Source organism: Pseudorca crassidens, chromosome 8, assembly GCF_039906515.1.
Source record: "Pseudorca crassidens isolate mPseCra1 chromosome 8, mPseCra1.hap1, whole genome shotgun sequence".
In the NCBI taxonomy this organism is placed as follows: Eukaryota; Metazoa; Chordata; class Mammalia; order Artiodactyla; family Delphinidae; genus Pseudorca; species Pseudorca crassidens.
Window position 1 is genome coordinate 101,805,451 of NC_090303.1, and position 25,944 is coordinate 101,831,394.

At 40.9% G+C, this 25,944-nt stretch overlaps 1 protein-coding gene across 2 annotated transcripts in view; it reads left to right on the top strand.

Annotated features, from left to right (window-relative positions):
• The window catches only part of GALNTL5 (polypeptide N-acetylgalactosaminyltransferase like 5), a 125,655-nt gene that overhangs the window by 77,682 nt on the left and 22,029 nt on the right, over positions 1–25,944 (top strand). For both annotated transcript variants that reach the window (XM_067747504.1, XM_067747505.1), the window contains 2 exons: positions 20,050–20,299; positions 25,715–25,832. In XM_067747504.1, the coding sequence (XP_067603605.1) occupies positions 20,050–20,299; positions 25,715–25,832 (368 nt within the window). The remainder of the gene's footprint in view (positions 1–20,049; positions 20,300–25,714; positions 25,833–25,944) is intronic.

Here is a 25,944-nt window from a genome sequence, read left to right on the forward strand (position 1 = left end):
TACTTTAAATTCTGATGGATGCTGCCAAATTGTCTTTCAAAAGACGGTACCAGTTCACAGTTCCATCCCAGGGTGTAAGAGGGCCCTCTCCCTGAGCCTAGCCGACACTGGATTATTTGTTACCAATCATTCTAGTGTTTGCCAAATTTGGTCAAAAAACGGTATCCTTTATTTTCTTGGCATTTCCTCGATTACTAGCAGCGTGGAGTGTTTTTTCATATTTTTGTAGATTTTTTTATAGATTTTTCTGTGAATTGGGTCTCTTCCTATCCTTTGTCAATTGTTCGATTGGGTTGTCCGTTTGTTACTGATTCGGAGGTGCCTTTATGATAACGAATCCTGTATTATATACACCGAGAATATCACTCCCCAGTCTGTGGCTGACCTTCCCATCTTTGTGGATAGTGTCTTATGTTGAACGGAAGTTCACCAAAAAACCCACTTCCTCTTGGTGGACACAGAGCTACCCTGGGCTTTCCTGACTTCCTTTCAGTAGGAATGGCCTTGTGACTATATTTCAACCACATTTCCCGACCAAGGCTTGTAGGAAGTTGGTTTATCTGCCTCCACACTTTATTCCCCCTTCTGGCTGACTAGGGTGGAGCTGACTGCAGTGACTTTGGAGGGCATGGGTTGAAGATGGAAGAGATCCCATCAGCTTGTGTTCCTGAGTGACCCCGTGGAGGAGAGCTTCCCCTCAATCAGGAGCCTGCCTTGGACTACTAAATGAGTAGAAATAAACTTTGACTGCATTTGAGCCATTACAAATTTTGGAGTTTTATTATACTAGCAACTAGCTTTAACTTAATAAAACAATCAGGACTTCGCTGGTGGCACAGTGGTTAAGAATCCGCCTGCCAATGCAGCGAACACAGGTTCGAGCCCTGGTCCAGGAAGATCCCACATTCCACGGAGCAACTAAGCCCATGCGCCACAACTACTGAAGCCCACGTGCCTAGAGCCCGTGCTCCACAACAAGAGAAGGCACTGCAGTGAGAAGCCCGGACACCTCAACGAAGAGTAGCCCCCGCTCGCCGCAACTAGAGAAAGCCCTCGTGCAGCAACGAAGACACAATGCAGGCAAAAAAAAAAATCAGATTTATCAATATTTTTCTTTATGATTTTTGTGTCTTGTTTTAAGAGATTCTTCCTTATTCCATGATCATGACGATATTCTACATTTTTTTAAATTTTGCTTTTTTACGTTATATTATTAATCTACCTAGAATTGATTGTTCTGGGAACGGTGTAAGGTAAGAATCTAACGTCATTTATCCTTTATGGCTAACCAGTTATCTCCATGCCATTCACTAAATAGTGCAGTCTTTCTTCATAGATTACAGTGCTACTTCTATCACTTACATCTGTATATTCCTGCATTAATTCTGGCTTCTCTCTTCTCTCTATTATTGTATTTGTGTATTTCTAAGGCTAATCACACCCTCTCTTGATTAGGATAGCTTGATAAGACGTTTTTATAACTTGTAGGTCAAATATTTCCATGTCATGCTGCAAAATCGTCTTAACTGAGGATCATCCCATTAAGTTCCACAAAAAATCTATTGAGATTTTCACTGGAATTGCGTGGAGTTTATAGATTAAAATGGGAGAGAATTTATATCTTTTTGATGATGTCTTCCCATTCATGGACATTTATTCAGATCTACTTTTACATTCTTTCAATAATGTTTTGTCATTTTCTCCATAGATACCATGTGCAAAGATTTATTCCTGTTTATCTTGGTTTCTTGTGTTTTTTAAATTGTGATTTGGGATCTTCCTGTTGCATTTTCTAATTACTGGTATATAGGAATGAGATACTTAAAAAAAATTTTTTTTTTTAATATTTGGCTGCAATGGGTCTTCGTTGCTGCACGCAGGCTTTCTCTAGCTGCAGCGAGCGGGGGCTATTCTTCATTGCGGTGCGCAGGCTTCTCATCGCGGTGGCTTCTCTTGTTCCAGAGCACGGCCTCTAGGTGTGCGGGCTTCAGTAGTTGTGGCACGCAGGCTCAGTAGTTGTGGCACACGGGCTTAGTTGCTCCTCGGCATGTGGGATCTTCCTGGACCAGGGCTCAAACCCGTGTCCCCTGCATTGGCAGGTGGATTCTTAACCACTGCACCACCAGGGAAGTCCCTCTCTTGAATTTTCTGTCAACTGAAAATAGACAATTTTCCCTCTTCCTCTCTAACATTGAATTGAAGTGGAGATAGTAGGTCATCCTTTCCTTATTCCTAACTTTAATGGGAACAATTCTAAATTTTCACTTAAATATTGTATTTACCGATATTAGTTTCCTGGGGCTGCCATAACAAAGTACCACAAACCAGCTGGTTTAAAATAAGAGAAATTTACTGCCTCGCAATTCTTGAGGCCAGAAGTCCAAAATCAAGGTGTCAGCAGGGCCGTGGTCTCTCTGAAAGCTGTAGGGGAGGGTCCTTCCTTGTTTCTCCCAGCTTTCGGTGGTGGCTGTCAGTCGCTGGCTTGCAGCAGCATCCCTCCAGTCCCTGTCCCCTTGGCCACATGGCCCTTCTCCCTGTGTGACTAAGGACACCAGTCATACTGGATTAAGCACCCACCCTACTCTAGTAGTACCTCATCTTAACTAATTACATCTGCAACCCCCTATTTCTAAATAAAATCACATTCTGAGACACTAGGGGTTCAGACTTGAATATGTCTTTTGGGGAGGACATAATTCAACCCGTAACACTGCCATAGAGTTGTGTTTTTTTAAGGAGAAGAAGTCTTATTAATTTTTTAGTTTAGAAATTTTCAAACCCACAGAGCACTTCTATACCCTCATCTAGATTCATTAGATGTTAATATCTTACAACACCCACTCCTTTTATACATAATCTCACTTCCTCTCCATCCCTTCCCCCCCACACACACACAGCATCTATGTTCAAAATTAAGAGAGGCTTAGAATTTTCTTTTTTTTTTTGGTACTGTTTTCTTACATTGATACTTTGCTTTATTAGACTCATAGAATGAACTGTATGGTTTTTCCTCTTTTTCCTTTTTCTGAATATCTACATAAGACAGATTATGTAGATATTTGGAAAATTACATAAAATTGGCCTATAAACTATCCAGGCACTGGTATCATTTTTGGTTTCCTCTGTAATCCAGGTATTTTTTTAAGTGAATTTTAAAGTTTCCAAACGTAAGGGATTTTTAAAAAAACATTTATTTTATTTATTTGTTTATTTGGCTGCATCGGGTCTTAGTTGCAGCACGCAGGATCTTCGTTGTGCATGTGGGGTTTTTAGTTGCGGCATGTGGGATCTCTTTTAGTTGCAGCATGTGGGATCTAGTTCCCTGACCAGGGGTCAAACCCGGGCCCCCTGCATTGGGAGCACAGAGTCTTAGCCACTGGACTACTAGGAAGTCCCCAAACATAAGGGATTTTTCTAAATTGTCTTTTAATTGCTGATTACTAGCTTAAGTGTATCATGGTTAGAATTTCTGGTCTGTTGTTTTGTTGCGATCTCCTTTGTGTCTTAAAGCTGGGTCAGAGTTTCAAAACATCTATGTGTATTTGAAAAGAATAAATTTTCTCTTTTTGGCTGTAGGTTTTATATATATCTAATTTTGTTGGTCAGATACACTGTATTCTTATTCATCTAATTTGACTTGACATAAATAGTAATTTTGTCAGTGCTTGCTATATCTATCAGTCTATATTTGCTGCCCCCCACCCCCTGCCCTGTGATGTAGGCTGCCTAGGCTAGGCTTTGCGCCCGGATTAGAAACTGTGCGATCCTGGGATGTGGGCAGGTCAGGCAAGAGCTGGTGACCCCTCATTAATTATTCATGTATGCACTCCTCCAATCAAGGATTTATCTAGCGTCTCCTATGTGCTGTCCATGAACATTTATTCCTTTTTAAAATTTTTTATCAACTCTATTGAGATACAATTTACATAAAATAAAGTGTACCCATTGAACATGGGTAATCGGTTTTCATACGATGCTAACGTGTACTTGCAGGTTTAGAGTTGTGTTAGCTTCCCGAGGAGCTGATAGTCGCATTCTCATGACGTCACTCTATCGCTTGTAGAGGCTTCAGATTCGTTCCCCGCTATTGCTCTGACCTCATCACTTATTCACCTCCCCTTCGCTCTACCCCAGCGGCACTGACCTTCTTGCTGCTCCTCAAACATACCGACTATACTTCTATCTCAGCGGCTTTGCGTGTGATTCTCCCCCGCTGGAATGTTGTTCTTCCGGACACCTGCTTGACCTGTTACTTCGCTTCGTTCAGTTCTCTGTAAACACATGTTGCCTTATCAGAGAGGCCTTGAGAAATCACCCTGTACAAAACAGCAAGCCCCGGGCTTCCCTGGTGGCGCAGTGGTTGAGAGTGCGCCTGCCGACGCAGGGGACGCGGGTTCGTGCCCCGGTCCGCGAAGATCCCATGTGCCGCGGAGCAGCTAGGCTCGTGAGCCATGGCTGCTGAGCCTGCGTGTCCGGAGGCTGTGCTCCGCAACGGGAGAGGCCACAACAGTGAGAGGCCCGCGTACCGCAAAAAAAAAAAAAAAAATACAGCAAGCCCCTATTCCTCTCTGTCATCCTTCCTCTGATGGATTTTTTTTTGTAATATTCATGGCTACGTGTCTACTCAACTGTGTGGGTGCTGCTGCCCACGTGATGACTGAAGTTGCCCTTAAATTGCAGTAGCTGAGACTTCCCTGGCGGTCCAGTGGTTAAGACTCCACGCTTCCACTGCAAGGGGCACGGGTTTGATCCCTGGTCGGGGAACTAAGATCCCACAAGCCATGGGGCAGCATAAACAAATAAGTAAATAAATAAATTGCAGTAGCTGAGACAGCTGTGATGAGCCGTGTGCTGTGCCCTCGGGCAGGAAGGAAAATGACAGCAACTGGGGGCATAATTCCATCAGGGAGAATTAGAAGGTGAGGGTTTTGCAAAGTGGAGACAAGGTGAGAAAGAGAATCTATAATCAGATGGCCTGAATCTAAAGGAAAGGGGACTTTGTTTTTTTGCGTGGGAGCAGAAATGTTATGGTTCAGAGGCAGCCATAAGTAGCTGGGAAATGCCGATGTTGCCGTGGACCCAAGGATTCATGCAGTCAAGGAGGAAAAGGAGGAACTTTCTACCAGGAATGTTGCTGGGGAAATAGCATCTTCTAGGGAGAGTCCGGGCTTACATAAGGCAGGAAGATCTGTAGGAGAATTTTGTGGAAAAAAAACTTAGTGTAGGGAAATTCACTTTAAATAAGAGAACTGTGGAAAGGGTAAAAGGGTAGTCCACAGTGGAAGAAGAAGTTTGGGGGAATAAATACAGGGCAATCTGGGGGTGAGAATGGAGTATCTTCTACTGAATTGGCCTGGATGGTCAGCAAGCCGCCAAGATGGCAGAGATGGGGTGTAGATTTCAACTGCGGTCCTAAAAGCAAAAGGTTAACAAAATCTAACACGCCGTTGAGAGCTCGCATTGTTGCTTGACATTCACACAGAATGAGATGATTTTGTTGCCTAAATACGGTAGACGGAATAATGCCCTTCCCCAAAGAAGGCGTCCTAATCCCCCAAACCTGTTAATATGTTACCTTATGTGATTAAAGTTAAGGGCCTTGGGATGGGGAATGAGCCTGGATTATCCAGGTGGGCTCACTCTAATCACATGAGCCCTTAAGACTGGAAGACCCTCCAGGCTGTGGGCAGAGGGTCAGAGAGATGTGCGTGATGACTCCATCCACTGTAGTTGGCTTTGAAGATGGATGAAAGGGAACAAGGAATGTGCGTAGTTTCTAGAAGCTGGAAAAGGCTTCTCCCCTAGAGCCTCCGGAAAGGAGGCCAACCCCTTGATTTTTTAGCCCAGGGAGACCTATGTTGGATACCTGACCTACAGAACTGTAAGAGAATATATTTTTGTTGTTTTATGCCACTAAGTTTATGTAAAGAACACTAATATATCTAGAAAGAGACCCCTCTGCAGGTGCTTGACTTTGAGTTGGAGGGTGGTAGTTATCTGACTTCCTGACAGTTCAGCTGCTTCTGGAATTGCAGCTGCTCAGGCTGACCGGGAAGCTTTGCAGGTGGGAGCAGAGGGGTCACATGGTTTTGGGTAGAGGGGCCCTTGAGCAGCTTCTCCAAAGGCAGCCGTGCAGAGGGCAGTGTCTGACTCTCCGCCACAAACATCCAAGGGAGGTGACACAGAGCAATACAAAGAGCACTGGTTTTCGAACCAGAGCCATGGTTTCAAGTTTGGTAGGTGCCAGTTACCAGCTACGGGATCTTGGGCAAGCCACTTCTCCGAGCCTCAGCTTCCCAATCCATGATATGGGAACAAAGATATCTAACTAATGTAATTGTTGGAATGATTGAATGAGGTAATTATGAACACTTTTTTTTTAAGCATTAAGTATTAAACAAATGCTTATTAGAAAGTGATCAGTATAAATAATTAAAACATAAATATTTAATTTACATGCTTCAAAATGGTAAAATACATAATATAAAACTAGGAGAAATACAGAGCAAAAGTAATGAAAATATAGATCATTCCCAGTGGAAAGTCTCTTGGAGATTTTAGAACTCACCAGCCTTATTTCCCAGTTAGAGAAGCTAATCTCCCTAACAGATCAGAGACTTGTCCCAGGTTACATAATTCAGGACTCAAACCCACAAATTCTGGTTTCCATTGCAGTAAACAGTATCATCACACTACCGGGTCATGGAAACATAGCAAGCAAGCAAAAAAAAAAAAAAAGAGAAATTCAAATAGCATAGTCACTTAATTGCTTTTTACAAAATCCAAATGGCTATGTTTAACAGATTTATAGTGTGAATGAAATGGAAATGTTTGGATATTGTACAAAAACTGATCAAACACTTAAGCACAAAGAGATTCTCTGTAAATTCCCCCAAACTAGATTTTGCACACCACATTCTTAAACATCAATACAAAAAAAAAAAAAAAAAGAGAGAGCAGTAACATATTATGTAGGTTAATAAAAGTGAAAATATGTAAGACCTTAAAAATGATTGCTTTAGAGACCAAACTGAGAATATTTAAAATAAATATAATGAGTTATGTTTAAATGTAAAAATGTAGAAACTAAAGAAAAGCAGAAAATAAAATGAAATAAGAGGAGAAAAAGACCGAAAATATTGAGTGAGATTGATACAGCATTTGTTGTTTTTTAAAAATAGGGTAACAAACCTTGCAAAACCACAATCCCTAGAGAAATTGTGCAAATAGATTGCTACAGGAAAGCAGAAAGGAAGCTTCCACTCAGGGAAAGATGAAGAATATATCTCCCAACTTTTAACTTCAGTGAGTAATTCAGTTTTGAACATTCCACAAATATTTTTTTGGAAGGAAGTATGGGAAAGTTCCTTTATCAGCCAGATTGAACCTCATGCCCTTCAGTTATTTCAGATCCTAAGGAGAGAAGTTGGTTTAATCTGGGAAGACGGGGTTTTAGATAAGATACAGATGATTGTATGTAGGTTCTCTCTATAAACAATAAATAGAGCAATCCTTTCTATAACTCCGGAGGCCAACAGAAGTCAAACAACTGCTCCACTTCCTGGCAATAAACTTAAATAAATATTTTGACATTCCCACAAAATATTCTTGTAAGTGTGGGAAGCAGCCAGGAGGGACCCCAGTACCCCTTTGCTCTCATTAAAGCGTGTAAGTTTCCCCCAGAAAATGCCTTAGGATGAGTGAAAAATAATCAAGTTTCATTGAAATGTAGGGGCTAGGTAGCTTGTTCCCACATGCTTTGTAATTTAATTAGTACTCAGAAAAACTCAATATTACTTTACATGTAGTATAATTTTTAATTATTTTGCAATTTATAATACTATATTTGTGGTCTTCCTGGGTCATTCAAATTGTCAAAGTTGAAAATATTTAAATCTTTAAATGCCAAGTGTATGTACGCTATATATGATAAAGAGGACACCGCAAGTTAGTATGGGAGAAAGGCATTTTTGGGGGTTTTGTTGTGGTTCTTTTTTAATGGCCCTCAAACAATTAGTTATTTGAGAAAAATTTTCATCTTCATTTTATACGAGACACCAAATGAATTCTAGCTGGATTAATAATTTTATTTTTAAAAGTCAAACCATTAAGTTGTTATAAGAGAAATTTTTAAACAGAAAAAGAAAACAGATTAATACTTACCCGTTCTACAAAGAAGAAATTTCAAAGCTTAAAACGAATGGACTTGGGGCTTCCCTGGTGGCGCAGTGGTTGAGAGTCCATCTGCCAATGCAGGGGATGCGGGTTCATGCCCCGGTCCGGGAAGATCCCACATGCCGCGGAGCAGCTAGGCCCGTGAGCCATGGCTGCTGAGCCTGCGTGTCCAGAGCCTGTGCTCCGCAACGGGAGTGGCCACAACAGTGAGAGGCCCGCGTAAAGCAAACAAACAAACAAACAAAACCCAATGGACTTACAAGTTCTCATCACAAGAAAAAAAAATTTTTTGTAACTATATATAGTGACAGATTTTAACTAGACTTACTGTGGTGATCATTTTGAAATATATATACAAGTATCAAATCATTACATTGTACAACTGAAATTAATATGTCAATTATACCTTTAAAAAAAAAGGTAAAAACAGCTTACTACACAAAATGAAAAACTGTAAAAAATGATAAAATTAAATAACAATAGGCTGGGGAAATAGTATAACTAAGACAGATAAAAAGTTAATATTCTTACAATGTAAAATGTACACACCAAACCATTAAAAAAAAACAAACCATGACTCCCATACCTAAATGGTCAAAAGATATAAACATTTCATTTGCAAATGGCTAATCACCTGAAAAAAAGTTCAACCTCACCAGTAAATTTTTAAAAATTAACCAGATATTATTTGTTTATTGAGGTGAGATATATACTTAACATAAGATTGAAATGAACGATTCAGGGATGTTTAGCATAGTCACAATGTTGTCCAACCAGCACCCCATGCAGTTCTGTAATATTTTCATCACCCCAGAAGGAAACCCCACACCCATTAAGCAGTTTCTTCCCATTTCCCCATATCCCAGCCCCTGGCAACCCACAATCTGCATCCTGCCTCTGGGTTTACTTTTCTGGATATTTCATATTAATGGAATCGTACCTTTTATGTCTGGCTCTTTCACTAGCATAATGTTTTTGAGATTCATCTACATGCATCAGCACTTCATTTTTTTATGTCTGGATAATATTCCATTGTATGCATATATACAGTTTGTTTCTCCATTCATCTGTTGGTAGACATTTGGGCTGTTTCCTTCTTTGGGCTATTGTAAGGAGTACTGCTGTGGACATGCGTATACATGTATACATTTCAATTCTTTCTATTTTTATTTTATTTATTTAGTTTTTGGCTGCGTTGGGTCTTTGTTGCTGCGCATGGGCTTTCTCTAGTTGCGGCGAGTGGGGGCAACTTTTTTTTTTTAACGTTTTTATTGGAGTATAATTGCTTTACAATTGTGTGTTAGTTTCTGCTTTATAAGAAAGTGAATCAGTTATACATATACATATGTCCCCATATCTCTTCCCTCTTGCGACTACCTCCCTCCCACTGTCCCTATCCCACCCTTCTAGCTGGTCACAAAGCACAGAGCTGATCTCCCTGTGCTATGTGACTGCTTCCCACTAGCTATCTATTTTACATTTGGTAGTGTTTATATGTCCATATATACACTACCACTCTCTCACTTTGAGCCAGCTTACCCTTCCCCCTCCCCACGTCCTCAGGTCTATTCTCTGGTAGGTCTGCATTGTTATTCCCGTCTTGCCCCTAGGTTCTTCATGATCTTTTTTTTTTTTTTTTTAGATTCCATATATATGTGTTAGCATACGGTATTTGTTTTTCTCTTTTTGACTTACTTCACTCTGTATGACAGACTCTAGGTCCACCCACCTCACTACAAATAACCCAATTGCGTTTCTTTTTATGGCTGAGTAATATTCCATTGTATATATGTGCCACATCTTCTTTATCCATTCATCTGTCGATGGACACTTAGGATGCTTCCATCTCCTGGCTATTGTAAATAGAGCTGCAGTGAACATTGTGGTACATGACTCTTTTTTTTTTTTTTTTTTTTTTGTGGTACGCGGGCCTCTCACTGCTGTGGCCTCTCCTGTCGTGGAGCAACAGGCTCCAGACGCACAGGCTCAGTGGCCATGGCCCACGGGCGCAGCCGCTCCGCAGCATGTGGGATCTTCCCGGACCGGGGCACAAACCCGTGCCCCCTGCATCGGCAGGTGGACTCCCAACCCCTGCGCACCAGGGAAACCCTGCGCCACCAGGGAAGCCCTCTTTTTGAATTATGGTTTTCTCAGGGTATATGCCAGTAGTGGGATTGCTGGGTCATATGGTAGTTCTATTTTTAGTTTTTTAAGGAACTTCCATACTGTTCTCCATAGTGGCTGTATCAATTTACATTCCCACCAACAGTGCAAGAGGGTTCCCTTTTCTCCACATCCTCTACAGCATTTATTGTTTGTAGATTTTTTTTTTTTTTTTTTTTTTCAGTATGCGGGCCTCTCACTGTTGTGGCCTCTCCCGTTGCGGAGCACAGGCTCCGGACGCGCAGGCTCAGCGGCCATGGCTCACGGGCCCAGCCACTCCGCGGAATGTGGGATCTTCCCAGACCGGGGAAAAAACCCGTGTCCCCTGCGTCAGCAGGCGGACTCTCAACCACTGCGCCACCAGGGAAACCCATGTTTGTAGATTTTTTGATGATGGCCATTCTGACTGGTGTGAGATGATACCGCATTGTAGTTTTGATTTGCATTTCTATAATGATTAATGATGTTGAGCATTCTTTCATGTGTTTGTTGGCAGTCTGTATATCTTCTTTGGAGAAATGTCTATTTAGGTCTTCTGCCCATTTTTGGGTTGGGTTGTTTGTTTTTTTGATATTGTGCTCCATGAGCTGCTAGTAAATTTTGGAGATTCATCCTTTGTCAGTTGCTTCATTTGCAAATATTTTCTCCCATTCTGAGGGTTGTCTTTTCATCTTGTTTATGGTTTCCTTTTCTGTGCAAAAGCTTTGAAGTTTCATTAGGTCCCATTTGTTTATTTTCGTTTTTATTTCCATTTCTCTAGGAGGTGGGTCAAAAAGGATCTTGCTGTGATTTCTGGCATAGAGTGTTCTGCGTATGTTTTGATAGTGTCTGGCCTTACGTTTAGGTCTTTAATCCATTTTGAGTTTATTTTTGTGTATGGTGTTAGGAAGTGTTCTAATTTCATTCTTTTACATGTAGCTATCCAGTTTTCCCAGCACCACTTATTGAAGAGGCTGTCTTTTCTCCATTGTATATTCTTGTCTCCTTTATCAAAGATAAGGTGACCATAGGTGTTTGGGGTTATCTCTGGACTTTCTATCCTGATCCATTGATCTATATTTCTGTTTTTGTGCCAGTACCATACTGTCTTGATTACTGTAGCTTTGTAGTATAGTCTGAAATCTGAGAGCCTGATTCCTCCAGCTCCATTTTTCGTTCTCAAGATTGCTTTGGCTATTCGGGGTCTTTTGTGTTTCCATACAAATTGTGAAATTTTTCGTTCTAGTTCTGTGAAAAATGCCATTGGTAGTTTGATAGGGATTGCATTGAATCTGTAGGTTGCTTTGGGTAGTATAGTCATTTTCACAATGTTGATTCTTCCAATCCAAGAACATGGTGTATCTCTCCATCTATTTGTATCATCTTTAATTTCTTTCATCAGTGTTCTATAGTTTTCTGCATACAGGTCTTTTGTCTCCCTAGGTAGGTTTATTCCTAGATATTTTATTCTTTTTGTTGCAATGGTAAATGGGAGTGTTTTCTTGATTTCACTTTCAGATTTTTCATCATTAGTGTATAGGAATGCAAGAGATTTCTGTGCATTAATTTTGTATCCTGCTACTTTATCAAATTAATTGATTAGCTCTAGTAGTTTTCTGGTAGCATCTTTAAGTTTCTCTATGTATAGTATCATGTCATCCGCAAACAATGACAGTTTTACTTCTTCTTTTCCAATTTGGATTCCTTTTATTTCCTTTTCTTCTCTGATGGCTGTGGCTAAAACTTCCAAAACTGTGTTGAATAATAGTAGTGAGAGTGGGCAACCTTGTCTTGTTCCTGATCTTAGTGGAAATGCTTTCAGTTTTTCACCATTGAGAATAATGTTGGCTGTGGGTTTGTCATATATGGCCTTTATTATGTTGAGGTAAGTTCCCTCTATGCCTACTTTCTGGAGGGTTTTTATCATAAATCGGTGTTGAACTTTGTTGAAAGCTTTCTCTGCATCTATTGAGATGATCATATGGTTTTTCTCCTTCAATTTGTTAATATGGTGTATCACATTGATTGACTTGCGTATATTGAAGAATCCTTGCATTCCTGGGATAAACCCCACTTAACCGTGGTGTGTGATCCTTTTAATGTGCTGCTGGATTCTGTTTGCTAGTCTTTTGTTGAGGATTTTTGCATCTATGTTCCTCAGTGATATTGGCCTGTAGTTTTCTTTTTTTCTGATATCTTTGTCTGGTTTTGGTATCAGGGTGATGGTGGCCTCGTAGAATGAGTTTGGGAGTGTTCCTCCCTCTGCTATATTTTGGAAGAGTTTGAGAAGGATAGGTGTTAGCTCTTCTCTAAATGTTTGATAGAATTCGCCTGTGAAGCCATCTGGTCCTGGGCTTTTGTTTGTTGGAAGATTTTTAATCAGAGTTTCAATTTCAGTGCTTGTGATTGGTCTGTTCATATTTTCTATTTCTTCCTGGTTCCGTCTTGGAAGGTTATGCATTTCTAAGAATTTTTCCATTTCTTCCAGGGTGTTCATTTTATTGGCATATAGTTGCTTGTAGTAATCTCTCATGATCCTTTGTATTTCTGCAGTGTCAGTTGTTACTTCCCCTTTTTCATTTCTAATTCTACTGATTTGAGTCTCCTCCGTTTTTTTCTTGATGAGTCTGGCTAATGGTTTATCAATTTTGTTTATCTTCTCAAAGAACCAGCTTTTAGTTTTATTGATCTTTGCTATTGTTTTCTTTGTTTCTATTTCATTTATTTCTGATCTGATCTTTATGATTTCTTTCCTTCTGCTAACTTTGGGTTGTTTTTGTTCTTCTTTCTCTATTTGCTTTAGGTGTAGGGTTAGGTTGTTTCTTTGAGATGTTTCTTCTTTCTTAAGGTAGGATTGTATTGCTATAAACTTCCCTCTTAGAACTGCTTTTGCTGCATCCTATAGGTTTTGGGTCGTCGTGTTATCATTGTCATTTGTTTCTAGGTATTTTTTGATTTCCTCTTTGATTTCTTCAGTGATCTCTTGGTTATTAAGTAGTGTATTGTTTAGCTTCCATGTGTTTGTATTTTTCACAGATTTTTTTCCTGCAATTGATATCTAGTCTCATAGCCTTGTGGTCAGAAAAGATACTTGATACGATTTCAATTTTCTTAAATTTACCAAGGCTTGACTTGTGACCCAAGATATGATCTATCCTGGAGAATGTTCCATGAGCACTTGAGAAGAAAATGTATTCTGTTGTTTTTGGATGGAATGTCCTATAAATATCAATTAAGTCCATCTTGTTTAATGTATCATTTAAAGCTTGCGTTTCCTTATTTATTTTCATTTTGGATGATCTGTCCGTTGGTTAAAGTGGGGTGTTAAAGTCCCCCACTATGACTGTGTTACTGTCGATTTCCCCTTTTATGGCTGTTAGCATTTGCCTTATGTATTGAGATGCTCCTATGTTGGGTTCGTAAATATTTACAATTGTTATGTCTTCTTCCTGGATTGTTCCCTTGATCATTCTGTAGTGTCCTTCTTTGTCTCTTATAATAGTCTTTATATTAAAGTCTATTTTATCTGATATGAGAATTGCTACTCCAGCTTTCTTTTGAGTTCTATTTGCATGGAATATCTTTTTCCATCTCTTCACTTTCAGTCTGTATGTGTCCCTAGGTCTGAAGTGGGTCTCTTGTAGACAGCATATATACAGGTCTTGTTTATGTATCCATCCAGCCAGTCTATGTCTTTTGGTTGGAGCACTTAATCCATTTACATTTAAGGGAATTATCAATATGTATGTTCCTATTACCATTTTCTTAATTGTTTTCGGTTTGTTATTGTAGGTCTTTTCCTTCTCTTGTGTTTCCTGCCTAGAGAAGTTCCTTTAGCATTTGTTGTAAAGCTGGTTTGGTGGTGCTGAATTCTCTTAGCTTTTGCTTGTCCGTGAAGGTTTTAATTTCTCTGTAGAATCTGAATGAGATCCCTGCTGGGTAGAGTAATCTTGGTTGTAGGTTTTTCTCTTTCATCACTTTAAATATGTCCTGCCACTCCCTTCTGGCTTGCAGAGTTTCTGCTGAAAGATCAGCTGTTAACCTTATGGGGATTCCCTTTTATGTTACTTGTTGTTTTTCCCTTGCTGCTTTTAATATTTTTTCTGTGTATTTAATTTTTGATAGTTTCATTAATATGTGTCTTGGCGTATTTCTCCTTGGTTTTATCCTGTATGGGACTCTCTGTGCTTCCGGGACTTGATTAACTATTTCCTTACTCATATTAGGGAAGTTTTCAACTATAATCTCTTCAAATATTTTCTCAGTCCCTCTGTTTTTCTCCTCTTCTTCTGGGACCCCTATAATTTGAATGGTGGTTCAGCATTTAATATTGTCCCAGAGGTCTCTAAGACTGTCCTCAATTCTTTTCATTCTTTTTTCTTTATTCTGCTCTGCAGTAGTCATTTCTACTATTTTATCTTCCAGGTCACTTATCCATTCTTCTGCCTCAGTTATTCTGCTATTGATTCCTTCTAGAGAATTTTTAATTTCATTTATTGTGTTGTTCATCATTGTTTGTTTGCTCTTTAGTTCTTCTAGGTCCTTGTTAAATGTTTCTTGCATTTTCTCTATTCTATTTCCAAGATTTTGGATCACCTTTACTATCATTATTCTGAATTGTTTTTCCAGTAGACTGCCTATTTCCTCTTCATTTGTTAGGTCTGGTGGTTTTTACCTTGTTCCTTCATCTGCTGTGTGTTTCTTTGTCTTCTCATTTTGCTTAACTTACTGTGTTTGGGGTCTCTTTTTCACAGCCTGCAGGTTCGTATTTCCCGTTGTTTTTGGTGTCTGCCCCCAGTGGCTAAGGTTGGTTCGGTGGCTTGTGTAGGCTTCCTGGTGGAGGGGACTAGTGCCTGTGTTCTGGTGGATGAGGCTGGAAATTGTCTTTCTGGTGGGCAGGTCCACGTCTGGTGGTGTGTTTTGGGGTGTCTGTGAACTTATTATGATTTTAGGCAGCCTCTCTGCTAATGGGTGGGGTTGTGTTCCTGTCTTGCTAGTTGTTTGGCATAGGGTGTCCAGCACTATAGCTTGCTGGTCGTTGAGTGGAGCTGGGTCTTGGCATTGCGATGGAGATCTCTGGGAGATTTTTGCCGTTTGATATTACGTGGAGCTGGGAGGTCTCTGGTGAACCAATGTCCTGAACTTGGCTCTCCCACCTCAGAGGCACAGCTCTGACGCCTGGTTGGAGCACCAAGAGCCTTTCATCCACACGGCTCAGAATAAAAGGGAGAACAAAAGAAAGAAAGAAAAAGATTTTTTTTTAAAAAAAAGTTATTAAAATAAAAAATAATTAGTAAAAAATTTTTTTCAAGTAGTTAAAAAGAAAGAAAGAAAAACCAAACCAAAAAACAAATCCACCAATGATAACAAGCGCTGAAAACTATACTCAAAAAAGAAAACGGACAGACAGAACCCTAGGACAAATGGTAAAAGCAAAGCTATACAGACAAAATCTCACATAGAAGCATACACATACACACTCACAAAAAGAGGAAAAGGGGAAAAAATAATATTTCTTGCTCCCAAAGTCCACCCCCTCAATTTGGGATGATTGGTTGTCTATTCAGGTATTCCACAGATGCAGGTACATCAAGTTGATTGTGGAGCTTTAATCCGCTGCCCCTGAGGCTGCTGGGAGAGATTTCCCTTTCTCTTCTTTGTTCTCACGGCTCCCGGGGCTCAGCTTTGGATTTGGCCCCGCCTCTGCATGTAGGTCGCTGGAGGGCGTCTGTTCTTCGCTCAGACAGGACGGGGTTAAAGGAGCCGCTGATTCGGGGGCTCTGGCTCCCTCAGGCCGCGGGGAGGGAAGGGCACGGCGTGCGGGGCGGGCCTGCGGCTGCAGAGGCCGGCGTGACGTTGCAGCAGGCTGAGGCCCGCCGTGCGTTCTCCCAGGGAAGTTGTCCCTGGATCCCGGGACCCTGGCAGCGGCGGCCTGCACAGGCTCCCCGGAAGAGGGGTGTGGAGAGTGACCTGTGCTCGCACACAGGCTTCTTGGTGGCGGCAGCAGCAGCCTTAGCGTCTCATGCCCGCCTCTGGGGTCCGCGCTTTTAGCCGCGGCTCGCGCCCGTCTCTGGAGCTCCTTTAAGCAGCGCTCTTAATACCCTCTCCTCGCACACCAGGAAACAAAGAAGGAAGATAAAGTCTCTTGCCTCTTCGGCAGGTGCAGACTTTTCCCCGGACTCCCTCCGGGCTAGCCGTGGTGCACCAACCCTCCGCAGGCCGCATTCACGCCGCCAACCCCAGCCCTTTCCCTGGGATCCGACAGAAGCCGGCACCTGAGCAGACAAGCCTCTCGGGCTGGTGAGTGCTGGTCGGCACCGATCCTCTGTGCGGGAATCTCTCCGCTTTGCCCTCTGCACCCCTGTCGCTACACTCTCCTCTGTGGCTCCGAACCTTACGCGGGGGCTACTCTTCATTGTGGTGCGTGGGCTTCTCATTGTGGTGGCTTCTTTTGTTGCGGAGCGCAGGCTCTAGGCACGCGGGCTGCGGGCTCAGTAGTTGTGGCGCATGGGCTTAGTTGCTCTGTGGCATGTGTGATCTTCCTGGACCAGGGCTCAAACCCGTGTCCCCTGCATTGTCAGGCGGATTCTTAACCACTGTTCCACCAGGGAAGTAGTCCCTGAATTCTTTTTAATATGTTCCTATTAGTGGAATTTCTGTGTCACATGGTACTTCTTCTTAACTTTTTGAGGAGCTGCCAAACTGTTTTCCGCAGCAGCTGAACCATTTACATTCCCACCAGCAACGTATGAGAGTTCCAATTTTTCCACATCCTCACCAACACTTGTTATTTTCTGTCTTTTTTGTCTTGTTTTAATTCTAGCCATCCTGGTAGATATGAAGTGGTACCTCACTGTGTTTTTAATTTGCATTTCCTTAGTGACCAATGATGTTGAGCATCTTTTCTTGTGCTTGTTGGCCATTTATATATCTTCTTTGGAGAAACAGATGGTATTTTTCACCTATCAAATTAGCCGACATGATTTTAAAATGTTTGTGTTATGTAATATTATAGAAGCTATTTTAAGTGAAAAATGCAAAGTGTTAATTGAACAGTGTGTGTGCTGCCAACAGTAAAAAAAAAAAAAAAAACTATATATGTTTAAAAATGGGGCTCTTTTTAGCTCAGTTTTGATTGAGGCATGAAGACAACAGATGTTATATTCCAAAGTGAGTTGTCGGACACAGTACCATAAAGAAATTTCAAAATAGATATCTGAGAAGCAAACTCAGCTACACTGAATCAGATCGTTAGAGTTAGAGATGATTTTTAGAGAAAGCTGCTTGCTAAATCCTGGTTAGAGGAACTTGATGTGAATTTCCTGTGTTGGGGGCTCAGCACATCCTCAGACATCAGTACAACAAAACCAGAAACCTGTTGGGGGTGAAGAGAAATGAATGGTTGTTGGCTTCTCACCTGAGAATCAAAAGGGCAGAAGAAGGGCTGTGGCTAGCTACGGAACGAAGGACATTTGCTTCAGTGTTAGTATCTGTTCTGATGGCAAGAGTTTGCTCAGGCAATGGATGTTTGGGTAAGAGAGCAATAAAGATCATCTTAGATCATGTCCAATGGGGCTATCTAGAAGGATGGACAGATCTCAGCAGAGGAGAAGCTAGAGGTCGAACACAGGACCCTAAGTTGCTGAGGTGGGAGTCTAGACCACCCGGATAGAATGCATTTGCCCAGTTTATGGGAACTGCAGATAAGAGACTACCAGGGATGGGAAGGGGGGTGGTCCTCAAAATCACCGTGCAGCCACACCGTAATAGAAGGAGTCAGCTCAGAGCACCCTGCTCTCTCACCAAGAAAGAACTTCCCTGCCCCATTCACTTGTCTCTTACCCTCCTTTGGCTTTAGTGAGGTCTGAAACCACAGAGGGTAAGCTGGGGAAGGAGACCAGTAAGGAAGAGCTAAGAAGATTTAATGCAAAGGCAAGTGACCCTCCCACAGGGCCACCTGGTTGGGGGGTGGGTTCTGCATGCAGGCAGGGAAGCTTGGATTGTAACAGGGGCCTGAAAATTCTAATTGCTGAATTGAGACTGTTTTCAACTTCCGCTGTCTAATAAGACTTCCAGTTAACCTAAGAGAGCAGAGAAGTCTTGGGGCCTGCTCTGTTTTGTAACCAATGGCAGGGAATGGACCAGTCCTCCCTATAGATTTATTTATTTACTTATTTATTTTTGGCTGAGTTGGGTCTTCGTTGCTATGTGTGGGCTTTTTTCTAGTTGTGGCGAGTGGGGGCTACTCTTCGTTGCGGTACGCAGGCTTCTCATTGCAGTGGCTTCTCTTGTTGCAGAGCGCAGGCTCTAGGCATGTGGGCTTCAGTAGTTGTGGCTCGTGGGCTCTAGAGCTCAGGCTCAGTAGTTGTGGTGCACTGGCTTAGGTGCTCCACGGCATGTGGGATCTTCCCGGACCGGGGCACAAACCCATGTCCGCTGCATCGGCAGGCGGACTTTCAACCACTGCGCCACCAGGGAAGCCCTTCATGGTATCTATTTAACCACAAAAGTTTTTAGTTTTGATGAAGTCCAGTTTACCTGTTTGTTTGTTTTTTCTTCTGTTGCTTGTATTTTTGGTGTCATACCTAAGAAACCATTACCTAACTCAAGGGTCGTAAAATGTATGCCTGTTTTCTTCTAAGAGTTTTATAGTTTTAGCTCTTACCTTTTGAGGTCTGTTATCCATTTGACTTAACATTTGTGTTTGGTATGAGTTAGGGGGTCCAACTTCATTCTTTTCATGCAGATATCCAGTTGTCTCAGGATATTTATTGAAAAAAATGATTCTTTCCCAATTGAGTTGTCTTGGTACCCTTTTCAGAAATCAATTGACAATAGATGCTTCGTTTATTTCGGCACCATTAATTCTATACCTTTGGTCTATAAGTATCTTATGCCAATATTATATTGTTTTGATTATTGTAGCCTTTTAGTAAGTTTTGACAGCAGGAAATCCTTCAACTTTGTCCTTCTTTATCAAGATTGTTTTAGCTAATTTGGATCCCTTGCCTTTCCATATGAATTTTAGGATCAATTTCTGTAAAAAGAACCAGTGGGATTTTGATAAGGATTGAATTGCATCTGTAGATTGATTTGGGAGATTATAAAACATTTTAATAATACTAAGTCTTCTGATCTAAACATAGGATGTTTTCATACGTTCCTATGATTTTATGTTGGCTACAAGAAAAAGTCTAACCTCTGCACCTGAGTTTTGAGGTCCCTTCTAATTTGAGACCACCTAATATATTTTAACACACATATTCTTTATTTTGGCCATGCCAGGTTTTCCCATGTTCTCAAAGCAGAATAGACCCTCACTAAAGCTTGAATTCAAGAGGAAAAATAATTATGCATCTTTGCATCTCAAGCACCAAACTAAGTACCAAGGAAGGTTTCCTTGCAGTAAACATTTGCAACATTGGGTTGATCAATCAAGGCTGAGATAAAATGACATTTTAAAATTGAAGGTCAGCTCAGTTCCATCTGCTTCTTTAGAATTTTCCCCAGACTCCTCTCTACCCACAGTTCACCAGCTTCTTCTGTGTATCTGTGGCACATGATGTCCTGCATTTTTGGTACAATATAAAATATGTGTTTCTTGTCTCCTGCCAGTGAAGCTGAAAGCACCTTAATAGCCAAACACATAGTAAATGCTGGACAAATGCTTGTCGCCTTGATTCGGGTGTTTCCTACACATGCACTAACACTCGCCTGTTCTTGCCTCCCCAGGGGATGTTCTGGTGTTCCTGGATAGCCACTGCGAAGTGAATAAAGTATGGCTGGAGCCCTTGCTGAATGCCATTGCCAAGGACCCCCGAATGGTGGTGTGTCCACTGATAGATGTCATTGATTATGTGACCCTGGAATACCAGCCCTCTCCTGTTGTCAGGGGAGCTTTCAACTGGTATCTGCAATTTAAATGGGATCATGTTTTCTCTTATGAGATGGATGGACCAGAAGGGCCTACTAGACCTATCCGGTGAGATTTCTTCTGGTAATGGAAAAATAGCACGTAGGTGTTGGGAGCAGGGGGAAGCTTTCAGAGATTATGACTTTGATTTCATGAGCTTAATGAAGAGAAATATTTTATTATTTATCTTGTTTCTAAAAGTCTGTAATAATAGAATGTGGTAGGTTTTGTTTCTTTAAGTTTCGCTCACTGGGAATGAGCATCTCACCTCAGTTCGGAATACCACCATGGTTAGTATGCCTTTGATTTCAGAGGTCCAGCTTTAAAATGTGGACTTGGTTCTCAGGAACAAGTTGCATGTTTATCAATGATCAAAATACTAGCACTGGGCTTCCCTGGTGGCGCAGTGGTTGAGAGTCCACCTGCCGATGCAGGGGACACTGGTTCGTGCCCCGGTCGGGGAGGATCCCACATGCCACGGAGCGGCTGGGCCCGTGAGGCTATGGCCCCTGAGCCTGCGCGTCCGGAGCCTGTGCTCCGCAACGGGAGAGGCCACAACAGTGAAAGGCCCGCGTACCGCAAAAAAAAAAAAAAAAAAAAACTAGCACTGTGGATAGCCCAGAAAAAGTCGATGTCTTTGCCAAATTCATGTATAAAATATTTATCCAAGTGCTTCCATCTGTAATTTTATAGGTTGAGATGAATGTGATTTTCCTGGAATATCAGTCTTGGAAAATATATTTCTAAATGTGAGAATAATTTGAATGTTATGACTTCTAACTGCACTTATGAGGTTATTTCTCAAGAGACTTCCTCCAGATCACTCCCCACATTTACTGATAACTTTTGACACCAGGCTCACTTCTCCTTTAATGTTAACCTCTTTGTTTTACAAACCACATGAGTCAATTTTCTAACACCATAGCCTAGCAAGTCCTTGATCTTTGCCTCTATTTTAATTTAGCTAGAGCTGTGTGATCTTGAATGAGTTGCTTAACCTCTCTGCACCTTATTTATTTATCTGTATGTCTGGAGAATAACAGTATTTCACAGGGCTCTTATGAGAATTAAATGACATATATCAAAGCTTAGAACAGTATCTGTCCATAATAAGTACTGTATAAATGTTAGATATTTAATATTATTCCTACAGCCATACCCTGGATCTTCACCTTCTAAATTACCACTTATCCCTCTCCTTGGCCACAACCCAGGACCCTCCTGGCTTTTTCCTCCTCTGTTCCCCCCACGCCCACCCTTGGACATCATCAAGATGTCCAGTTCTTTGATTTCTCTTTTTACCCCTCACAGTTTTCTTTCTGCTTCTGTGGTCTAGACTTTCTGATCTATAAATTCTCTTCTCTTCTGCCACATCCCACTGCACTTCTGCCACGATAGCCCTGCAAAGCTCCAACCCTGGTTCAATTCCACCATCTATTTCCTTTGTTCCTTTAAGAGATGTGAATTGATTCTTCTGCACATTGATGGTCTCCAGCCCCATGCTGCCTTGCAATCCTTTTATCCACTCATTCCCAGAAGTGGGTATTCCCATTCCACTTTAGTACTTCCCTTAATCCCAAGAGCTGCCCCTGCCCTGAACCCCTACTCTTAGTAAGCAAACTGACCTCTTAAATCAAGGATGAAATAAAGACTATCTAAGAATTGGGAGGAATGATTGGGAAATCATATAGTATCAATACTTTATGCCAGAACTGTAATGGATTATGCAGCCATTAAGCATGACCACATATGAACTCCGTATAGCCATCTTCCAGATCTCCCATTGCCTTCTCTAATCCAGTGATTAACCAGCTCCAGGAGACCCGTCCTGTGTGATGATTCTCATATCACATCTGTCCATCTCTCTGACAGTCCTCATGGCCCAAGCCATCACTGCTCCAGGCTTAGACTCTACACCCTAAGGGACAGTCTGGCCTACAGCTCCTCCTCTTCATTCCCATCTCTCTGTTGCTACGTTAATTTTCTTGAAACCCCACTTTGCACATGTCACCCGTCTTGCTTATTGTCTTTCCACTGCCTTTAGGATAACATGCAGATTCCTTCGTATAACTTCGAATGACTCTTCGTATGACATAACTTTGTATGACTCTGATATTTCCTCTGCCCCAGCCATCACTTGTTAGCTGTTTAGGGCTGCCATGTACAGCTGCACAGGCTGTGCACTGCATATTTCCAGAAGGCACTGTTCACAAAGACTATAGGTAATTAGCATCCCTGGAGTTGTGAATTAAGGCAGCCGTTAGGGGACTTCCCTGGTGATCCAGCGGTTAAGATGCTGCGCTTCCACGGCAGGGGGCACAGGTTTGATTCCTGGTCGGGGAACTAAGATCCCAGATGCCACAAGGTGCGACCAAAAAAAAAAAAAAAAAAAAAAGGCAGCCCTTAGCTGGGCCAGTTACCTCTCTCAGCTTCAGTATCTTCATCTGTAAAATGATGATGATAATAATAATACCTACCTCTCTGGATTACTGAGGGCCTTAAATGAGCCAATACTTGTAAAGCACATAACTAAAGGCCTGACACAGAGGAAGGGATCAGTATAAATGGTAGCTATTGTTAATGTTACAGACTTCAGGATGAAAAAGAACAAAGTTATACTTCATTTAAATAAAACTTAATATGTAAAAATCATGATTTACTAAAAACTTAAAAAATAAAACATCAATCTTTTGAGTTCATCTCAAAGTAATCTAAAATGAAGTTACTTTTAGTAAGAAGTAGCTGAAATATTCCATTTACCAAAAAATTGACTTATAATTTTTGTAATATTTCTGTATCTCACATTTTAAGTATTTTTTAGGCTGTAAAAATTCAATTTGGAAATTGGATTTCTAAGAGTCAGTTGCTGAAAAGTAACATTTTGGAACTCTAATACACTGTTAGTATATATACATTTGTAAATGCTTTTTGAAAATTTGGCAATATAAATTAAAAATTTTATAAATATTCTTATTCTTTAATGCAATAATTCTACTTCTTACAATTTATCTTTAAGGAGTTGAGAGATAGGTCCAGAAATATATATTGTATCAATATTTATTTTAGTAAGAAAATCAAAACAACATAAATGTTCAATATTGAAATGGTTAAAAAAGTATATTCATATTTTGTAGAATATTATAGAGTTAAAATTTTTGAAGGCTAGTTAACTAAAAAGGAAAATTCTCACAATATGTTAAATTTTAAAAAATCAGGCCATAAAAAACTTACGTCAGTATAATGTGGAATCTAAAATATGATACAAATGAACTTATTTACAAAACAGAAACAGACTCACAGACTCACAGACATAGAAAACAAACTTATGGTTACCAAAGGGGAAAAGTGGGAGAGGAATAAATTAGGAGTTTGGGATTAACATATATACACTACCTTATATAAAACAAATAATCAACAAGGACCTACTGTATAGCACAGGGAACTATATTCAGTATCTTGTAATAACCTATAATGGAAAAGAATTTGAAAAATAATATATACCTATGTCTATTTGAATCACTTTGCTGTACACCAGAAACTAACACAAAATTGTAAATCAACTATACTTCAATTAAAAAAAATCAGTATAATACCAATTGTGTGATTATATATGTATATATTACATATGGAATATATATTATACATATGATATGTTATAATACAATTATAATGTATAATAATATATGTAAGAAAAAATAGGTTGTTTTAAAGAGTTAAAGGAAAAAAATTAATTTTAGGTATTAGCCATGAATTAGCATTCATATCTGAAGATATATTTTTTCCCCTACTTACAATAGTTCTAATGACAAAAATAAAAGGTGGGTGAAACTTAGAACAAGCAAGGAAAATCGTGGCCTTAAGCTTCTACCAACGACACTCGTGGCCCCCAGGGAGAGGGACATGCAGGGACCAGCTTCGTCCAGTTACCAGATAGGATGACTCCTAGCAGACTACAGGCATGCTGTTCTCTCTCACAAATAAAAAAATAAAATGATTTTATTTTATCAGCCATTTCCCCTTTCCTTTTCTCTCCTTTGTATTAAACCACCTAGAAAGAGTCGTCGGTATCACTCTCTCCAGTTCTGTTAAACAGTTCACTCGACTTTAAGCTCACTGCAGTCAGGCTTTGCCCTCCCCACTAGCTTCACACTGTCGTGTCCAGTCCTCAGTCCTAGTCTTACGTGGCCTGTCAGCCGTGTCCATGCTGCTGGCCTCTCCCTCCTCTTTGACGGGCACTCTTCCCATGGCCTCCAGACCACCAGAGCCCCCAGCTCTCGCTCCTACTTCACCGCTGGTTTATTCCATGCCCTTTGCTGATTCCTCCTCTTCTCCCCGACCTCTCACTGCTGAGGTGCCCAGGGCTCTGTCCTCTTCACCTCCCCTCGCTCACCCATTGCTTCTCATCCACCTTATACTGGTGACTCTCAGGCTCCGACCTCTCTCAGAACACCAGACTCCCCTATCCAGCTGCCTACTGGCATCTCCACTTTCATGCTGAACAGACACCTCAGATATGTCCAAAACTGAATCTTCCCACCAAAAACTTCGTTCTACCGTAGCATTCCCCGTCTCAGTGCATGGTAACTCTAGGGGCTTCCCTGGCGGTCCAGCGGTTAGGACTCCACGCTTCCACTGTAGGGGGCACGGGTTCCATCCCTGGTTGGGGAACTAAGATCCCACATGCTGCAGCGCGGTCAAAACAGACAAACAAACAAACAAATCAGTGCCTGGTAACGCTATCTTCCAGGTTATCCAGGCCAAACTTCCTCCAACCCTGCACATCCCACCCATAGCAAGTCTGCTGGCTCCATCTTCAAAACCTATACAGAATTCAGCCACATCTCATCTCCTTCATTGCTATACCCTTATCCAAGAGGCCATCATCTTCCTCTGGGACCGTCACAACCTCTAACTAGTCTCCCTACTTCCACCTTTGCTTGTTGATTAACTAATTTATCCCTAACACATCATAGTGGCTTTACATAGACTTTTTGGAACAATGAATGAATGGATCTGTAATTATTTTCAAACTACATAGTTTGGTATTATTGGGCTCTGCTGTTGGCCCACCAAAAAAGATGCTATGTAACATTATGGTTTTCCCAGAAGTAAATATGGCAATTCACTTAATGCCTTTAGAAAGGGAGATCTCTAAATTCCCACTACCCAATTCAATCATCATCGCTGTGGGAAGCTCACATACTAAAGAAAATTTTCCCTGTCACCGAGACAACGTTTTAGAATAGATTGCTTACAGAATTTGACGAGAGCTAAGTTAAAGCTATTGTTGCCTGTTTTGTGGTAGTTGTGACTTTACCTTAGTAATTTTACATACTTCAATGTATATTAAGATAATTTTGGTGTTAGTTAGTATGGGTGTTTTCTAGTTTTTAACTGTTATCACTAATATTTAATATGGCTTTGGCCAAAATCCATAATGACTGAATTTATGGAATAAATTTAATATTTGTGTGTCCTTTTTAGGTCACCTGCAATGGCTGGAGGAATTTTTGCTATAAATAGGCATTATTTTAATGAAATCGGACAGTACGACAAGGGCATGAATCTCTGGGGAGGAGAAAATTTGGAACTTTCACTAAGGGTAATTAAGACTTTTTGTTTTAAATAGTTACCTTTGTACATAGAAAGTAAAATCTAACTTCAAGTCCTGTAATATGCTGTGGCCACAACACCCTGTTTCCCTGCACAAGCAT